Raw genomic sequence first — 19568 nt, 5'->3', positions numbered from 1 at the left:
CTACTAAAAGCAGGCATTTCACGCGAGCGAGAAAGGATACGTCTAAACGGTATAATTGGGACATCCCAACTCTGACGTCGCCCCACTGAAGTTCGGTTAAGCGAAGCGAGAGGTTTTACTCCACCCAAAATCTGGCGAAGTGAGGAATTTTTGTATGGAGGTCAATGAGTGTCGAATTTGGTCAAAAATACATTGAATTGCTCAATTTCTACGTGAGGCTTATTTGGTTGAATATATGTTTTGTAATGGCTAGGTTGTTATGAGTGGATGCACGTGGCATTTCGGCAACTTTGGAAAAAAACAACTTAATTTTGGAGTTGTCTGTTGTCATGGAGATATAGGACTGAGTCATCATGGACATAACCTGTTTTAGCATGGACATTGCCATTGAGGGGTTCCATCATTTCAAAGTAGTCAACTGCGTGGCTATTCCTATGATTTTCAAGCAATCAGCCAATGAAGAAGAAAATTGACTACTTTAAAATGGAGATAGTCTCTGGCACTGCCCATGCTGTAGAAGATGCTATAATGTCACAGATACAAAGATGAGTCCTTTATTCAATTCAAGGGGCTTTATTGGCATGGGAAACATATGTTTACATTGCCAAAACAAGTGAAATGGATCAACAAAAGTGAAATAATCAAAAAGAGAGCAGTAAATATTAAACTCACGCAAGTTTCAAAAGAATAAAGACATTTCAAATGTCATATTATGTCTATATACAGTGTTAATAGTTGTTAATAAAGTGTTAATAAAATAAATACATGTTGTAATAACATATATCTATCTCTACGGCATGTTGGTCACACAAGAATCTGCCCTCTTATTGGCTAGAATGGTCCCACCTGATTTCACCTCCTCCCGCCTGCAGTCCATCTTTGAGGACATGAATTTCCATTGTTGTAGCGGTCACGCGAATGTCTTGTCAATGTAATATACACTGTCTTAGGTTAAGGTAAGGTAGGGGTAAACTAACGTAGCAGTAGAAATAGTCAGGGGTAGAGGGTAGGGACGACCCAAGCATCCATATTTGCGTTTAATTTGTGTTTCCTGTTATGTTGCATGTAATTTCCGGTTCTTAATCGTCGATGGTAAATTTTCGATATTTGATGCTGTTTTGAAAATATTTATGCTGTTTTGTTTTGGAGCTGCGTCCATTTATCACATGTATGTCTCTCCTCGCAAGTGGTGGGTTAGCTCGTTAGCTCAGTCCAATAAACAGCTAACGACGTTTTTTCTAGCTAATGTGGCTAACTGATCTAGCTATACTTCCGCTAACAAGGATTATATGAATAGGTAACTTTATCTAGCTAACGTTAGCCCTAATATGTTTCATATATTTGTCTGTGGTATCTCGGTAGCTGTTTCGCGGTTTTGGTTTTAATATGTGAATGTGTTTGAAATTACTTTAGTCTTTTTGCCATGGTGGTCGTGAATTGTCGTTTGCTTGTTAACGTTAGCTGCTATGTTAACAAGCTAGCTATCTAGCTAACGTTAGTTAACAATCAAAAGGCGACGAAGTATGGTAGCATTAGCTAGCTAACGTACGTTAACTAGCTTATCTGTGTGATGCTACTAGCTAACACTTATGTCGTTCTTACCAAATATCTGGTAACGCCGTCACTAAAATAATCAATACATAGGGGAGAGGAACATTTGTTAACTGTTACATTGTTAGAGTTATTGATTAACGTTGGTTTGATTATTGTAGCTAACGTTACAGTAGATAGGAATTGACATGTCTGAATATATTTGACATTGTGGAGGATGCAATGTCTTGAATGATGCTCCATCTCGTTTCAAGTGTAAAAAAAACCCGTAGAAACAATAATATGGCAAATACTGTCAAATAATAATATATATATATTTTTTTATTAACAACAAAATAAAGTTGGTGTACAACTACTAATAGCCATACAACTAATAAAAACGAAGTACCTATTATTTTCATATAAATCTCCACATGATGTTTCTAATTGTTAACAAAATTTACACACTTTCAATTACCGGACAGCTGACTGTCAAGCCAGAAATATATTATGAGTAGCAGTCTCTGGCAATAGCAGACTGTCAGTCAAGCAAGTATCATGATTAATGTCAGTGGCTTGATTAGGCTGAAACTTATTGAACAGCTCAGCTGACTGTATTGGGATGGTGTTATGATGTGGATGCATTGATTCAGGGTATACCCATGTGAAATTCTGCTAAAAGCCTGCATAAAGCCAATGCTGTTATTTCTCAACTTTATCTTTTCAGGTCCTATACATCAATGGGAAGACTGAAGTTTTTGGGAAGCCCTGCGGGAATGCAAGCACATATACAGAGAAGCAAAGTTTATGCTTGAGTTACTCTAGAACCCCACTGGATGTGAGCACTCCTCTGTATTGTTATGCAAAGTCTTGGATGTGTGAACCTTGGAAGTCGTTGTTCAAGAACATTTTGGAGAACATTTAGACCTGTGGCTTCATGAGTGTATAGAGCCCCAGAAATGAATGAAGGACTGGTGGATAACCTAGGTTCCGGGAGAGGGCCAGGAGAGGAAGACATGGAGATAAATGGAGAGGTACTAAAACCTACAAATGATCTACTTATAGAAAGGGAGGAGAGGACTGAGGTCGGGGACAATGGGATGGAGAGGACCTCTCAGGTCCTATCGCCACTGGAGGCCCTGGCTCCCTCGGACAGCCTTGACATTCAGGACCATGCCACCTCTGTTCCTGTGATGACAGGCCATGGGCAGACAGAGAAGATCCCAGGGGGAGTTGCTGAGGAACAACCTGTAGACTGGTTTGAGCCCCTGGAGGATGACAATTATGAAGATGACACACAGGGTTGGAACTTGGGCCTTGCGATGGGGGAGCGACGCGTGAATGGCAAAGGGGACGCCGAAGAGGAGAGTGTTGCAGGGAGCGAAAGGAGCGAAAGGAGCGGTAGCGTGGCAGACCTTGAGAAGAAAATCAACAGCAACAACCTGTATGTTGAGTGAGATGTGACACTTGATTTGACTAGCTTTGGCTGCTGTTGTATCAATGTTATTAAAACATGTCAGGATTTCTAGGGCCCATAAATCAATACAGAAGTTGGCTAATTTACTCCCCAACATAAAAGTACCCTACCTTTTTTAAAGAAGGATTTATCTGGGGCAGTGAATTGGGGCAGTTTATTTTTTATTTTTTTGTCATGAATCTTGACATCTTGACGTAACATTAAATTAAGGCCTAAAGCACATTTTTATTTTCATATTTTTTGCAATATAGACAATTTGGTCTTTGCAGTTGGCCTATCAAGCAGAAATTGCTCAGTTCTGCCTCCAGGGCAAGATTCATCACAATTAACGTCAACCTGCTGTAATGGGCCCCAAATGTTCTTTCTTGTAGCAAATATGTAGACGGTCAAACTATACAGACTAGCCAGTCGATATGCTCTGCTGTTATGTTTTATGCTCTTATGCTGATATACTTTGCTGACACTTGTTTTTATTTTATGCCAGGTTTTCTGTTTATAGACGGAAGAAAAGAGTAACAGTTGAAGAGGGCTGGGAGGACTGGCCGGCACTTGGAAAGGGGTGGAAGCGCAAAGCGGTTGTTCGTCGTTCAGGTTCTAGTGTTGGACAGAGTGACGTTTATTACATGAGGTAAAAACATTCTGGCAAAACTGGATTAATTTTTAGACCAAGGTCCAGTCTAGATTTTTAACCATTGGTATTGTCTCATGACATGAGGTTCATTGTTATTTACGAGAGCTCACTTGCTGTACCTGTTTGAATAAGCCGTTGGTTTGAAATAAAAACACGGTAAAACCAATTTCTTAATAATACAGGCACATTCATTTCATTGTCAGTATTATATGCTTTAAGTTAACTTTTTATAAAACATTGATGCCACTAATGGATCACACTATCTTTATTCCCTTCTCTGTGAACCTGAAGTCCGAGTAATGAGCGTGTGAGAAGTAGGGTTGAGCTTTCCAAAGTTCTGGCAGATACTCAGGACATGACAATGTTTGATTACAAAGCAGGGGTGTTCAGGGGTGCTGGACAACCCAAGCCCTTGCGTGCGAGAAAGACGGTAATAATAAAAAAAAAAGCTCCCAGTATTTACTTGAAATTATACCTTTTCTTTCACTTCACTAATTTGAATGCATTTTCTAACAAACCCATCTTGTCTATTCTAACCCATGGTCTGTTAGAACATACAGAAGGATCCTCCTCCCTTAGTGGACTGTGGATTTTCCTCAGAGTCCAGCTTGAAGGACAGAGGGGACCGGGCAGACAGTCCTGACTCCCATCACAGACTGACCCCTCTGAGTCGCAGCTCTATGGGCACGCCAAGCAAAGACCTCCAACATACCACTCCCCCAAGAACGAACTCGTCTCTTGCTAAGATTAGTTCAGCTTCTGTCGCTCATGATGTGGAAGGTATGAAGCAAAATGCAACTAAACTGCCCTTGAGCCCTGCATCATCACTTTCAGTCTCCATCAACGGGATGGCTGGTTCAGAGCCCTTCTTTTGGTGAGTCAAATGCTCCTATGTTATCCTATAATTTTATCTCTGAGAATTTAAATTTACACATTCCTCATACATAATCAGGGTTTAGGCTATATATACACTGAACAAAAATATAAACGCAACATGTAACATGTTGGTCCCATGTTTCATGAGCTGAAATAAGAACCCAGACATTTTTCCATAAGCACAAAAAGCTTCTTTCAAATTTTGTGCACAAATTTGTTTATATCCCAGTTAGTGAGCATTTCTTCTTTGGCTAAGATAATCCATTCACCTGACAGGTGTTGTATATCAAGAAGCTGATTAACTTCTCTGGGATATGTGGGAAGGTAGCGTCCCACTTGGCCAAAAGCCAGAAAAAATGTAGCGCGCCAAATTCAAATATATTACTATAAAAATCAATCTTTCATGAAATCACACATGAAAGACACCAAATTAAAGCTACACATGTTGTGAATCCAGCCAACATGTCTGATTTCAAAAAGGATTTACGGGGAAAGCACACCAAACAATTATGTTAGCTCAGTACATAGCCACAGAAAAACACAGCCATTTTCCCAGCAAAAGATAGTCACAAAAAGCAGAAATAGAGATAAAATTAATCACTAACCTTTGATGATCTTCTTCAGATGACACTCATAGGACATCATGTTACACAATACATTTATGTTTTGTTCGATAATGTGCATATTTATATCCACAAATCTCGGTTTACATTGGCGCCATGTTCAGAAATACCTCCAAAATATCCGGAGAAATTGCAGAGAGCCACGTCAAATAACAGAAATACTCATCATAAACTTTGATGAAAGACACATATTTTACATATAATTATAGATACACTTGTTCTTAATGCAACCGCTGTGTCAGATTTCAAAAAAACTTTACGTAAAAAGCACACCATGCAATAATCTGAGACGGCGCTCAGATATAACAATATTTCTCCGCCGTGTTGGAGTCAACAGAAATACGAAATTACATCATAAATATTCCCTTACCTTTTATGATCTTCATCAGAAAGCACTCCCAGGAATCCTAGTTCCACAATAAATCGTTGTTTTGTTCGATAATGTCCATTACTTATGTTTAAGTAGCTACTTTTGCTAGCATGTCCAAACGCTCGCGCAGATGCAGGCGAACTTGGACGAAAACTTCAAAAAGTTATATAACAGGTTGAATAAACTGGTCAAACTAAGTAGAAAATCAATCTTCAGGATGTTGTTATGATAACTATCCAATAACCTTCCAACCGGAGAATTCCTTTGTGTCTCTAGAAGTTATGGAAAGCAAGACGATATCGTTTGGAACGCGCGTGAACAGGAACTGGCATTCTGCCAGACCACTGACTGAAACACCTCCCATCCGGCCCCACATCACACTAGAGGCTTCATTCCATGTTCTACAGACTGTTGACATCTAATGGAAGGCGTAGGAAGTGCAAACAGATCCATATATTACAGGGAATTGAAAAGGCGATGAGTTGAACATCGACCAGCCTCAGAATTCTCACCTTCTGTTTGGAATATTTCTCAGGTTTTTGCCTGCCATATGAGTTCTGTTATACTCACAGACATCATTCAAATGGTTTTAGAAACTTCAGAGTGTTTTATATCCAATAGTAATAATAATATGCATATATTAGCATCTGGGACAGAGTAGGAGGCAGTTCACTATGGGCACGCAATTCATCCAAAAGTGAAAATGCTGCCCCATATCACAAAGAAGTTAAACAGCATGGTGCACCTTGTGAAGGGACAATGAAAGGCCACTCTAAAATGTGCAGTTTTGTCTCGCAATACAATGCTACAGATGTCTCAAGTTTTGAGGGAGTGTGAAATTGGCATGTGGACTGCAGGAATGTCCACTAGAGCTGTTGCCAGAGAATTGAATGTTAATTTCTCTACCTTAAGCCGCCTCCAACGTCATTTTAGAGAATTTGGCAGTACGTCCAAACGGCCTCAAAACCACAGACCACATGTAACCACGCCAGCCCAGGACCTCCACATCCGATTTCTTCACCTGCGGGATCGTCTGAGACCAGCCACCCGGACAGCTGATGAAACTGAGGAGTATTTCTGTGTGTAAAAAAGCGCCTTTGGGGAAAAATCATTCTGATTGGCTGTCTCCCCAGTGGGTGGGCCTCTGAGGCCCACCCATGGCTGCGCCCCTGCCCAGTCATGTGAAATCCATAGATTAGGGACTAATGAATTTATTTAAATTGACAGATTTACTGTATCTCAGTAAAATCATTGAAATTGTTGCATGTTGCGTTAATATTTTTGTTCAGTACATATTTGTTTATTTGCTTATATTTGCCCTATTATACGCATGTGTGAATTGGAAATGTTTTTTTGCATGTCTGCTTGAGTGTTTTCCCCTGATATAGAGCTTTTTTTAATGTAAAATAAGCAAAGAATACATGGGAGTGATTGTAGGGGTTGATGTTAATATCTTGAGAATGATTGTGATATTATGCACTTGGTACCTTAGGTAACTTGCTTCGATACTCTTTATTTCAGCATCTGTGCCATTTGTGGTAATTCATATACAGGCTTAGAGTATGAAAGGCAGATGAAGAGTCCCTGTTGCACCATATGCAGGGGTATGTCAACTCTTTAGTGTCAATCCAATTAAAGGAAAACCATTTTACGAATTTGTTTTAAAGAGCAACAGAATTGACATATTTTTAAGTTTAAAAACATTGTAAATGTGCCTGTTTTTACTGTTTATGAAGTATATGTTTAATATTGTGTTAACAGTATCCCTCTTTGCTTTTAGCCAACAATCCAGCTATAGCCAAGTTTCCACTTCATCAAAGATTCAGAAAGGTAAACAGGTTTTCCTCAACTAACGAGTCTACTACTCCCATTTCTGTTTTTAACATGCGTGCATGCTCCTCGACTTCCTGTTTTGTATTTTTGACTCTTATTTCAGTTTTACGTAGTTAAACAATGATTTATCAGCATAGGTCTAAATGGATAGGAATACTCTAACTCCAGAATTCCGTATGTCTGTTTTAGTGGATTCCTTGTGGTAACTGTAGGGCTTGCCTTACCACAGAAGATTGTGGGAGTTGTGCCAACTGCAAAAAAACACTGAACCCTGACACCAGAAAACGTGTCCGCTGTCAGAAACGCAAATGCAAATGTCCTATCCTCAAGGTACAGACTGACCAAAGAACAGACAGAGATTGAAGAAATCCAAGTGGTAGTTTATTTTGATTGTTTATGTATGTGTATTTCAGTATAAACCTGATGGTCCCCAAATGTTGGATCCCTATCCCATGGCGAATTTTAAGGTAATTTTCTAGAATCCCATTACCTAGGATATCTTAGTTTGCATGTATATGACAAATGCAGAAGGCTATTGTCTATTCATATCTCTTATGCTTATGCTTACTCAATATAGAGCAGTATGTCCCACAAGTCCACATATGAACATTGGCAGTGAATTTGGAATATTCTCTTCACCTCCATGAAAAGCTCCCATAACTGAATGTAAAGCATTTGTTTTGCAGATTGACAGCAGAGAATTGCAGGTAACAATACCCAGCCCTCTCTAATAATACTCCTCTAATCCTTATCTTAGTAATCATTTAATATGCAAAGGAAACTATGAATGTAATTTAATAATAATGTTTTTTTTTTTTCTCGCGTTGTTTGTAACTTATATTGTACATAATGTTGCTGCTATCGTCTCATGACCGAAAAGAGCTTCTTTAATGAGTCCGACGCGAAGGATATACTGCTTCCACGAGACCAGGCCCAAATCCCCGTCATTCGCGTGAAGACGGAAATACAGGTGGCCGAGGATGAGATGCCTTGCTAGAATTCATCGGCGAGTGGGTAAACCGCCTCTACCATCCGTTCTATTGGCAAACGTGCAATAATTGGAAAATAAACTGGATGATCTATGATCGAGACTATCCTACCAACGGGACATTAACTTCTTATGGCTGAGATCCCGTTAAACGGGATCGACTTGACAACAGCCAGTGGAAGTGCAGGGCGCCAAATTCAAACATAAATCTCATAATTAAAATTCCTCAAACATACATGTATTTTACACCATTTTAAAGATACACTTGTTGTAAATCCAGCCACAGTGTCCGATTTCAAAAAGGCTTTACGACGAAAGCAAACCAAACGATTATGTTAGGTGAGTGCCTATTCACAGAATAACAGCCAAAGAGAGGATTCACAAAAAGCAGAAATATAGATAAAATTAATCACTAACCTTTGATGATCTTCATCAGATGACACTCATAGGACTTCATGTTACACAATACATGTATGTTTTGTTCGGTAAAGTTCATATTTATATCCAAAAATCTGAGTTTACATTGGCGCCTAACGTTCAGAAGTCACAAAACATCCTTTGATTTTGCAGAGAGCCACATCAATTTACAGGAATACTAAACGATACAACTGTTATGCATGGAATTTTAGATGCACTTGTCCTTAATGCAACCGCTGTGTCAGATTTCAAAAAAGCTTTACGAAAAAAGCAAACCATGCAATAATCTGAGTCGGCGCTCAGAGCCCAATCAAGACACAAATATAGCCGCCATATTATGCAGTCAACAGAAGTCAGAAGTAACAATATAAACATTCACTTACCTTTGATGATCTTCATCAGAATGCACTCCCAGGAATCCCAGTTCCACAATAAATGTTCATTTTGTTCGATAATGTCCATCATTTATGTCCAAATTCCTGCTTGTTGTTCTAGCGTTCAGTACACTTTCCAAACTCACGATGCGCAGGCAGGTCCAGCGGAAAGTACGGACGAAAAGTTAAAAAAGTTATATTACAGTCCGTAAAAACATGACAAACGAAGTACTGAATCAATCTTTAGGATGTTTTTAACATAATTCTTCAATAATGATCCAACTGGAGTATTCCTGTGTCTTCAGAATTGCGATGGAATAGAGCTCGCTCTCACGTGAACGCGCATGGTCAGAGCATGGTCACTTCATGGCAGACCTGACTCATTCCTCTCTCCTTCAGCCCCATTAAACAGTAGAGCACAGGTGTCAAACTCATTCCACGGGGGGCCGAGTGTCTGCGGGTTTTCGCTCCTCCCTTGTACTTGATTGATGAATTAACATCACTAATTAGTTAGGAACTCCCCACACCTGGTTGTCTAGGGCTTTATTGAAAGGAAAAACCAAAAACCTGCAGACACTAGGCCCTCCGTGGAATGAGTTTGACACCCCTGCAGTAGAGGCATCAGACAAGGTTCTAACGACTGTTGACATCTAGTGGAAGCCTTAGGAAGTGCAACATTACCAATATCCCACTGTATCTTCAAAAGGTGCTGAGTTGAAAATCGACCAACCTCAGATTCCCACTTCCTGGTTGGATTTTTTCTCAGGTGTTTGCCTGCCTGATGAGTTCTGTTATACTCACAGACATCATTCAAACAGCTTTAGAATCTTCAGAGTGTTTTCTATCCAAATCTACTAATAATATGCATATTCTAGCTTTTATGGCTTTGTAGCAGGCCGTTTACTCTGGGCATGCTTTTCATCCGGACGTGAAAATACTGCCCCTACCCCAAAGAAGTTAAACAGGTCAACATTCACAAGGCCGCGGGGCCAGACAGATTACCAGGATGTGAACTCGGAGCATGTGCGGGACCACCTGCCAAGTGTCTTCACTGACACTTTCAAACACTCCCTGACCGAGTCTGTAATACCTACATGTTTCAAGCAGACCACCATAGTCCCGGTTCCCAAGAGAGCGAAGGTAACCTGCCTAAATAACTACCAACCCCGTAGCACTCACGTTGGTAGCCATGAAGTGCTTTGAAAGGCTGGCCATGGCTCACATCAACACCATAATCCCGGAAACACTAGACCCACTTCAATTCGCATACCGCCCCAACAGATCTGCAATCTCAACCGCACTCCACACTGCCCTCTCCCACCTGGACAAAAGGAACACCTATGTGAGAATGCTGTTTATTGACTACAGCTCAGCGTTCAACACCATAGTGCCCACAAAGCTCATGACTAAGCTAATGACCCTCGGACTAACCACCTCCCTCTGCAACTGGATCCTGTACTTCCTGACGGGCTGGCCCTAGGTGGTAAGGGTAGGCAACAACACATCTGCCACACTGATCCTCAACACTGGGGCCCCTCAGGGGTATGTGTTTAGTCCCCTCCTGTACTCCCTGTTCACCCACGACTGCGTGGCCAAGCACAACTCCAACACCATCATTAAGTTTGCTGATGACACAACAGTGGTAGGCCTGATCACCGACAACGATGAGACAGCCGATAGGGAGGAAGTCAGAGACCTGGCAGGTGTGGTGCCAGGACAACAACCTCTCCCTCAATGTGACAACAACCTCTCCCTCAATTTTGTGGTATCCAGTTGGAAGTTAGTCTTGCCTCATCGCTGCTACTCCCGTACGGACTCGGGAGTGGCAAAGGTTGAGAGCTGTGCGTCTTCCGATACACAACCCAACCAAGCCGCACTGCTTCTTGACACAATGCCCACTTAACCCGGAAGCCAGCCGCACCAATGTGTTGGAGGAAACACTGTACACCTGGCGACCGTGTCAGCGTGCACTGCGCCTAGCCCGCCACAGGGGTCGCTAGTGCGCAATGGGACAAGAACATACCTGCCGGCCAAACCCTCCCCTAACCCGGACGACGCTGGGTCAATTGTGAGCCCCCCATGGGTTTCCCGTTTGCGGCCGGCTGCGACAGAGCCTGGACTCGCACCCAGAATCTCTAGTGGCACAGCTACCCTTTTTGTTTTTACTCTGCTGCTACTCGCTGTTTATTATCTATGCATTGTCACTTTAACCCTACCAACATAGTCAAATTAACTCGACTAACCTGCACCCCCGCACATTGACTCGGTACTGGCACCCCCTGTATATAGCCTTGTTATTTTTACTTTTTGTTTTATTTTTTAGTTAATTTAGTAAATATTTTCTTAACTCTATTTCTTTAACTGCATTGTTGGTTAAGGGCTTGTATGTAAGCATTTCACAGTAAGGTTGTATTTGGCACATGACAAATAAAATTTGATTTGGTATTCAATAAAGAGGAGAGGGCAGAATAGATAAATCTCATTATTCCCACAGAACTCCACTTCTCAATACAGTGACCCTGAGGACTTCTCTGTGAATGTCGATATAGAAGATGACGATGAAGAGTTTGATGGTGATGATGCTGACTATGAGGTGAGCTCTGCTTCAAGATATCTTACCCCACTTCTATCTAGGAGTGCCCTCTGCTGGCCAATTACATTGCCCTCTGCTGGCCCACATTAAAACCCTGTTCTTCCTAGTGAGGTCTCCATCTGAATTTGGTCACAGTTTGGGCCAACAAGCTACCTTATATCGGTCCACTGAATATCTAGACAGTGACATGTACTTGTTGTAATAAAAAATATAAAAAACATTTAACGATAGTAGTACAAATAATGATTCGTAATTTTTTAAAACATTTTAATTATCATTCTGACTTTCAGGCTTGGGTGAGGAAACGTAAGCGGCGCTCCTGTGGGAAGTGTGAAGCCTGTAATAGTAGGACAGACTGTGGCACTTGTGATTTCTGCATAGACAAACCCAAGTTTGGAGGCAGCAATAAGAAGAGACAGAAGTGCCGTCTACGGCAGTGCCAGAGACAGGCCATGGTAAGGGTTGATTACTCACCTATGTTGAAATAATTGTCAGTCGTATGAGCATTTTGAGGGTGACAATATTTTTTGAAAGTACCGTTTGAATTAGTCCTTGTTTGGAATTAAGCAATGGCCGTACTCATTGTTATGCCATGAATGGACTCCTAACAACGCTTTCAATGGTGCTCTTATGTGTATGTATGTGTTTGACAGAGACACTTGTTGCCCTTTCAGTTGGGCCAGACTGATTTTGGGTCCCAAGAGGGGTGGGTGCAGCTTGGCAGGCCTAGGCCTCACTTTACATACAGTCGCAAGACAACCCCAAAGAAAAGAAAAACACCGCATCTGGAAGTGGACATGGAGTTCACTGATGATGAAGACGAGCCACTGCAGGAAGAAGAGGATTATCGCTACATGGAAACAGTGAGTACTGCTATGTGGAGATGGCACGATAGGGAAAGGCAATGTTTAAAAAGTTGTATTATTGTTGTCCCATCTTAACGTCACATTGTCTTGAGTACAGGATTCCATGCAAATACTGATATGTGCATTAATTGTGTCTGTTATTGTTGTAGGCACATTGGCGCCCTATGCTTCCCAGCAAACCCCAGGATGAGAACTTCAGAAACCATATACCGACAGTCCAGGTTGGAATCAAACTTAAAGAGAACATCAACTCAAACCTATCTTTTGGTCTTTTTTTTCCTTTTTTTTTCTCTTTTCTTCTCTCTCATAAGAGCGTCTGCTAAATGACTTAAATGTAAATGTAAATGTAATTAGTCCACTGTTGATCCCAAAAATGTTATGCATGTCAGCAGTCAGGTTTTCAAGATCTAGGACTTTCAAGAAGCAAAGTGTCACTGGCCACATCATGATGGTGCAAAATGCAATGGTTTTTCCCTTTTTAAGCTTCTGTTTAGGTTTACTTTTGTGGCATTTGCCTTTTGGCATTTTATATTGGTTAAAAATGCTCTTATCTTTCCAATGCACAATATTTTCAACAGATTTTTCATATTTTACAGGCTCACAAAGAGACTGTGGAAATTGTCAAAAATAATTCACTTCTGGAGCATGTACCAGATATCCTCAACCTTATAAGTTCTCCAGCAGTGAGTCACCCTTCTCTACCTTATTGAAATTCTCTTAAGCATGTAATGTTTTACAGTATAATAAAATCCCATGACTAGTGTGCTCTTCAGTGTTTACCTTTTTAATATTTAGACTGGAGTATGGTATAATGGTGTATTTCTTTCTTATTGCCCAGTATTGCACACTGTTCAAACCGGCAGACCCTGCGGTGAAATATGTTGAACCCCCAGTTGAGAATACGTCCTCAGCAGCTCCGGACAGACAGAGTGGGATGAACGGAGGAAGGCCAAGTGTGGACACGGATGTAGAAACGCCGTCTGGGGAGCCAGAAGTGGAGGAGGTCACACCTATGGTAAGTGACCACTTCCTGCTTTGGTGCATAAGTACACTTTACAACATTGTAACTGATATTTAAGGCCAATAATTACCTTTCAATTTCAAACTACAGGAAGTTAGGGATTACAATTATGCTTGGATTTTTCATTTTAAAATATTCTATAGGAGATACATGTGAAAGTAAATCTGTAATTGACTCTATTTGGAGTGGAATTGATTCCAACTGTATTTTGTTACCCCTATTATGTTCTGTGTAGATCACTCAGATCTTCAGTCTGGCTGACAGTGCAGGAACAAGTGGGATCGACCAAGAACATGAGCTGTTAAAGCTACTGAAGTCCATTCACAGCTCTGCACTCCCCACACTCTGGTTTGCCATAATGGTGGAGGGCCCGACACTACAGCTACTGCAGTGCTCTAAGCTCTCCCACATGGTGGACACAACCGTGCAGATTGACCCGAGCTTCTACTATCAGATCTGTGTACAGGGCCAGCCGCTGCTACTCACCCACCCGCTGTATGAAGCTCACCCATCCTGCTTGACATCTGTGCCCCAGGTGGCGAACCTGCTCCTGGATCTGGAGAAGTACAGCGTGTGCCAGGGGGTCCCGACCAAGGAGCAGCCATTCAGCCAGGCTCCAATCATCATTGAGCGGGCATCAACCTGTGACTTTCTGGTACTTAAAGAAACAGAGCACTGTGCGAGGTGTAAGGCCTTATCCTGCAGCTATTAAGGCCAGACACCACACCGTAATAGGGATCCCCCCCCTTAATCATATCACAATCAACTTTCTACAGTTGAATGTAGACACAAATAATATTTTTTTGTATTACAATTTCAGATTTTTAAAAATTGAAATATACAAATTAGGTGACATCTCATTTAAATATTTACATATCCAACACAAAAAAAAGTCTGGACACTGGATTAAGTCAGTCTAAATATTTTTGGTTTCGTATTGTTAAGACACTCCAGGATCGGACTTACTCAGTGCATTGTGGACAAATACTTTAAAAATATTTTTATCTGTAAAATACTAAAGATATGAAAGTAAAATGCATTTTGGCACATTAAAAAAAACATATTCAATTCCCTCTGGGCAAGTATGAGAATATATCTAAGGTTCACTATTTGGTGAATACAGATGCTTCTGAAGCTGGGGGAAATTAGTTGGCGTGTGGGAAGAGTCTTGACTTTTCGGAATTGGCAGTTAAAGACAAGGACACTGAATTTAGACTAACAAACACCTATTTAGACCCAATCACCATCTCTTCAAAGTAAGTTACTACATATAGTTCAGTTTTTTTTACATTTTCTATGAAATGGGTTTCTAAATTGTGTAATCCAATGTAGTGGGCTTTGAAATGATGGATGTATGTCCATTTTAAAGTGGTTAACATTAATGACATTTTGATGACTGTAGTATGATAAACTAATGAAAATATGCATTATTATCAAGATTGTCATTTTTGTTTACTTTTTGAAAATACTAATATTAATGGACCAAAATACCAACAAATCTAAAAATTGATAGGTAGATGCTGTGATGTAATTTCAGCCTGTGGTGCCTGGCCTTAAGAACATTTGGTGCCGCAGCGCAGGGTTAAGAGTCACCAGCACTTAGCAGTGTCACAGTACAGAGCATCACAGCTCTGCCCTTACAGAACATCTCAAGTCTGCTGGCGATGGACAACCAGGACTGTCTAGTATTTTACGCTTTTACCACTAGACTTTGCAATGATATTTGTTAAGAAATTGAGGGACGTGTTTTTTATATCCCATTTTGTTAGTCTGTCTTACAAATAAATGTACAAATCATGAGGGTTTAAAGCCTGCTTTTTTCCAATAGGTGTTCAGGTTGATTGGAGAACTAGTACAAAATACAGATATAGCTTTCAGCTGCTCTCTGACGTCCAATGTGAGCCGTGTGTCCTGTTTATTTTTCTTCTGTTTAGTGCTCAATGTGGACGGTCAGTGCGTCCACATTTCCTCATGTAGATAAACCACTGATTATCTTGGGAAAGTAAGAAACCTTCAAACAAGTTATTGACCATTAGCACATGAGTATTGTTTGATTAGATTATTGATTTGCAAATCAATATGTGAAACCAATGCCCCAACTGAAGACCTACATGGATGGGATTCACAGGAGGCTGCAGAGGGGAGGACAGTGCATAATAATGGCCGGAATGGAGCGAATGGAATGGCATCAAAAACCTGTATTTGGTACCGTTTCCCTGAATCCTCTCCAGCCATTAGCACGAGCCCATCCTCAAATTAAGGTACCACCAAACTCCTGTGATGGGATTATCACATTGTCAACCATATAACACAATGTTGTTTTGAGAGAAGGGCTTCCAGAACCTCTTCTAGAGGGTGACAGACAGTGTGATAATTCTCATAAGCATTATCTTCCTATTGCCACTGTCAATCATCATCTGAAGAGAACCACAGCCAAATGGCTTGCTTGATTTGAATTAAGCATGTTGTGCTGTATCTTTCACAGTGCTCATGGAAACGTTGCTACGTAACTACAGTCAGATCTCTCTGTTGAAGATGTACTCTTCAGATATACATCTGAAAAATACAGATGTGCTCAAATTTAAGCACTATTTCGTTTTCTGTACAGCTATTTTTGAAAACATTTTATTTCTATAAGTAATATTTGTATTTAAAAAATCATAATTAAACCCCGAAATTATTCTATCATGATTTTTAAAAATCCCTCTTATTGCCCCTTGTTTGAAGCATGTGAATTCTATTCCTATGGGGCTGATCAGTGCATTTTTTTCCTTCTACTTCAGACAGTTATTCCATATGGTTTCTTTGTAACTGTTGGTATCGTGGAGAAATATGCATCTGTAAAGTGGGAAAATGCTGGTGATATAATAAAGCCCCCCCCCCAAAAAAGTGATGAAAATATAAGTATTTTGGCCATTAGTTTTGTGGCTCTGATCCATAATACGAATTTATATATTATTTAGGGCAAATACATTTTTTTTTATCAGGATAGGATTCATTGTAAAATGTCAGTTAGGCTACAACAGGAGGCAGTGAAGGACCGTATGAAAATAAAAACTTGGTATTCTAGCTACAAGCCTATTTGGTTCTTTATCAAGGTTTGAGCACGTTACTAATTTACATACAAGGTGTGGTGGCCATGGTTTGTGAATTTAGCAAACAGTATAGGCTATAATGTAGGACGACACGGAGCGCGCCACGGATTGGAAATGTAGGCAAAACGCAGGTATTTATTTAATTCTGAAACATGACCGATAGTGAAATTATACTAATAGGTCTGTGTGATATGAAACCTGCTATTCAAAACGTTCTATATCTTGTCCGTTGCACTAGGTAGGACAACCTTTTCCGCGAAGACAGATTTCACGTTTGAGATGCGGAAGGCGTCGACGCAAGGGAGAATGGGGGTTGTAGACGCGCGAGAAAGGGGCAGCTGATGCATTTCAATTGGAATATGGAGACACATTGGATAAGCAGAAGAAGAATATCGTGAAATTGTAGCGAATGGTCCATTGATTGCTACACTGTGACATTTTAGTCAAAGAACATAACCTCGAGCGCTTTGATCGGGCCGTCTCCCGTGGCATTACCAGATTGAACAGCACCATGGAGACCTCCGCACACACCGGTCATACTCCCAGTGATGGGGATTCTATAGGCTCTAATATGTCCTCTTCGTTGTAACAGTATGTACATCATGGAAAATATTAGCCTATAGCCAATAATATACTCAAGCCATGAGTTCATGGAACGTCTTAATTAATTTGAGATTCAAATCTTCGTCATCACGGGGTTCCCTTTCAGGCAAGTAAAACCTTCTGCAATATCATTTTGTAGAATTACTTTAGAACAAAAACGTGCATTCAAAGTCTTTCCTGACGCAATGCAATTAAGAAATGCAATATGAGATGCCTTCATCAACCCACAGCTGTTTTTGATTAGGCTGTACCAGTCTAATGTGTCCATCTGCAGCATCTATGCAGATGTAGGGTAGGCTACTGCTATTTTAGCCTTTTAAGCTGGGCTTAATTGAATGGGGAGGTGGCCACATGTAGCATGCTCTTTTTTAAATATCATTTTTATTATTATATATCTTCTATTCAACAACCTCACCACTGCTACTGTAATATTTTTGTCGCCTTCCCACTGTGTTCTTGTCACATGAAAAACCAAAACACCTATTTTGGATTGTGATTTCTTCTGGTTGTACCTTACATTTTGACATTTCATCATGACACATTGATGAATTCCCATATGTTGGACACATACTACATTTCAAAAAGATATCAAGATTTTATTCGGAATACTACGTTTGTAGAATTTACTGAGGCACATGTATGATGGGGTGGCTTTAATGTCCTCGAGCTGTTGCTGCATATGATGATGATATGGAACATACATACATACACTGGGCCCATCAATAGTTTATACAGTTACTACCTAGAGCCTTTACTTGTTGTTCTCAAAAGCTATTTTCATGTAATCTGTCCCTGTTATTATCTGACTATCCAACATAATTAAATATTTATTTATTTTCTCAACCTTTAAGATGGTTAATTATGTTATATATATTTATAATTTCAGCTTTAACAGTGGAGTTGTTAGAGACAAGGTCTGTAGGTTGTGCATGTTCCCACACTCATTGACCGGCACTGATATTAACACTATTATAAAAACATTAATGAACAAGGATATCCAGAGTTGCCAGGATCTGAGGTACTTGTCCAAATCTGTTCACCCGGACAGCGCCTCGGGGTAATTCACTGCTGCTGCCGCTTTGGTCTGTCTGGGAACACTGCAGTGTTCTCAGAAAAGGATTTTCTATATTGTTGCAAATGCAGTGATGCTTGGCACTGATCACTTTAGAAGTTATCCTTTTCACATGGTCTTTGAGTTCATTGAGCATGACCATTAGAGGATGTCACAGTACATCCATGAAGTTAAAGAATGGTCTGGAAATCAGTGGGCGGCAGACGGTAAACCTTTTTGAATGCTTGTCTAGGAGTATCGTTTGTGCACACTGTTTTCTTGTAGCCAAAGTTAACTAAAGCTGCAGGTTGGTTTGTCCTTCTTGGTTTGGCCTTCCTCATCATGTCATTGTTTCATATAAATCAAGTATAATTATTATTCTACTTTTCTATAAAGCATGCTCTGACCTTGTGTACAGTCAATTCCACTTCACAATGTGTGGAAATTGAGTTTTCAGACTCAGGTGAACACAAAAGATATAATTGGCTGTTGCGCCAAGGAGACACCATGTCCATGCCATTTATTGGATGTTGAACTGGAACGGACTGACAGGATTTGAGCAGCTGGCTTGATGTTCCATGAATGTAGTTATCAGCTACCAGACATACACTGAGTGTACAAAACACGAAGGACACCTTCCTAATAGGGATGCACGATATATTGGTGAAGATATCGGAGTCGGCCGATATTAGCTTAAAATGCCAACACCGATGTCAAAGCTGATGTGCATACCTATATAACGTAGGTACATGACGTAATGACGCCACGTAAAATGTAGTGCTACACATGCATTCCTAACCTAGCCAACAATGTCTGCTGTGTGGATCGAGCAGTCAACAAGTTGAGCAGTCATTTGAATGAGTAAGAACATTTCAGCGAGACAACTCAAAGGCGAAATCCATTAAAGCCAAGATAATGGAATTCATTGCCCTTGACAATCAACCGTTCTCTGTCGTGGGTGATGTTGGCTCGCCGACTGGTCGAGCACCGGTACACACTAAGTTACCAAGTGTGCTATTTATCAGATGTTGCCCTACCGGAGTTACACAGTAATAGCGTCACTGCTATTAGCTTCATGATTGACATTTGGACCAGCGATATCAGCCCCATGAGCATGCTGAGTCTGACAGCACTGTGGGTCAACGAGGATTTCGTACTGAGGAAAGTCATATTTCATGCCCATGAATGTGCTGGTTCTCATACCGCTGCTGCCATTTCAA

General features: G+C 40.6%; 1 protein-coding gene across 7 annotated transcripts; it reads left to right on the top strand.

Annotated features, from left to right (window-relative positions):
• The first annotated feature begins 986 nt into the window (after positions 1 to 986).
• LOC120065060 (methyl-CpG-binding domain protein 1-like) lies at positions 987 to 15402 on the top strand. 7 transcript variants are annotated; one of them, XM_039015736.1, is made up of 17 exons: positions 987 to 1092; positions 2258 to 2974; positions 3492 to 3635; positions 3930 to 4068; positions 4190 to 4512; positions 7029 to 7111; positions 7288 to 7337; positions 7530 to 7670; positions 7754 to 7807; positions 8027 to 8047; positions 11614 to 11712; positions 12003 to 12167; positions 12366 to 12575; positions 12728 to 12799; positions 13175 to 13261; positions 13417 to 13593; positions 13835 to 15402. In XM_039015736.1, the coding sequence occupies exons 2-17, from the start codon at positions 2490 to 2492 to the stop codon at positions 14309 to 14311; spliced, it is 2727 nt and encodes a 908-aa protein (XP_038871664.1). In that variant the 5' UTR covers positions 987 to 1092; positions 2258 to 2489; the 3' UTR covers positions 14312 to 15402. The 7 variants fall into 7 exon arrangements, with proteins under 7 accessions (XP_038871664.1, XP_038871663.1, XP_038871665.1 ...); XM_039015735.1 differs by having other exon boundaries at positions 1015 to 1168; XM_039015737.1 differs by having other exon boundaries at positions 1015 to 1189.
• Positions 15403 to 19568: the final 4166 nt, after the last annotated feature.

The sequence above is a fragment of the Salvelinus namaycush genome, chromosome 20 (assembly GCF_016432855.1).
Source record: "Salvelinus namaycush isolate Seneca chromosome 20, SaNama_1.0, whole genome shotgun sequence".
NCBI classification, from domain to species: domain Eukaryota; kingdom Metazoa; phylum Chordata; class Actinopteri; order Salmoniformes; family Salmonidae; genus Salvelinus; species Salvelinus namaycush.
This window is presented reverse-complemented; position numbering and strand designations above follow the sequence as displayed.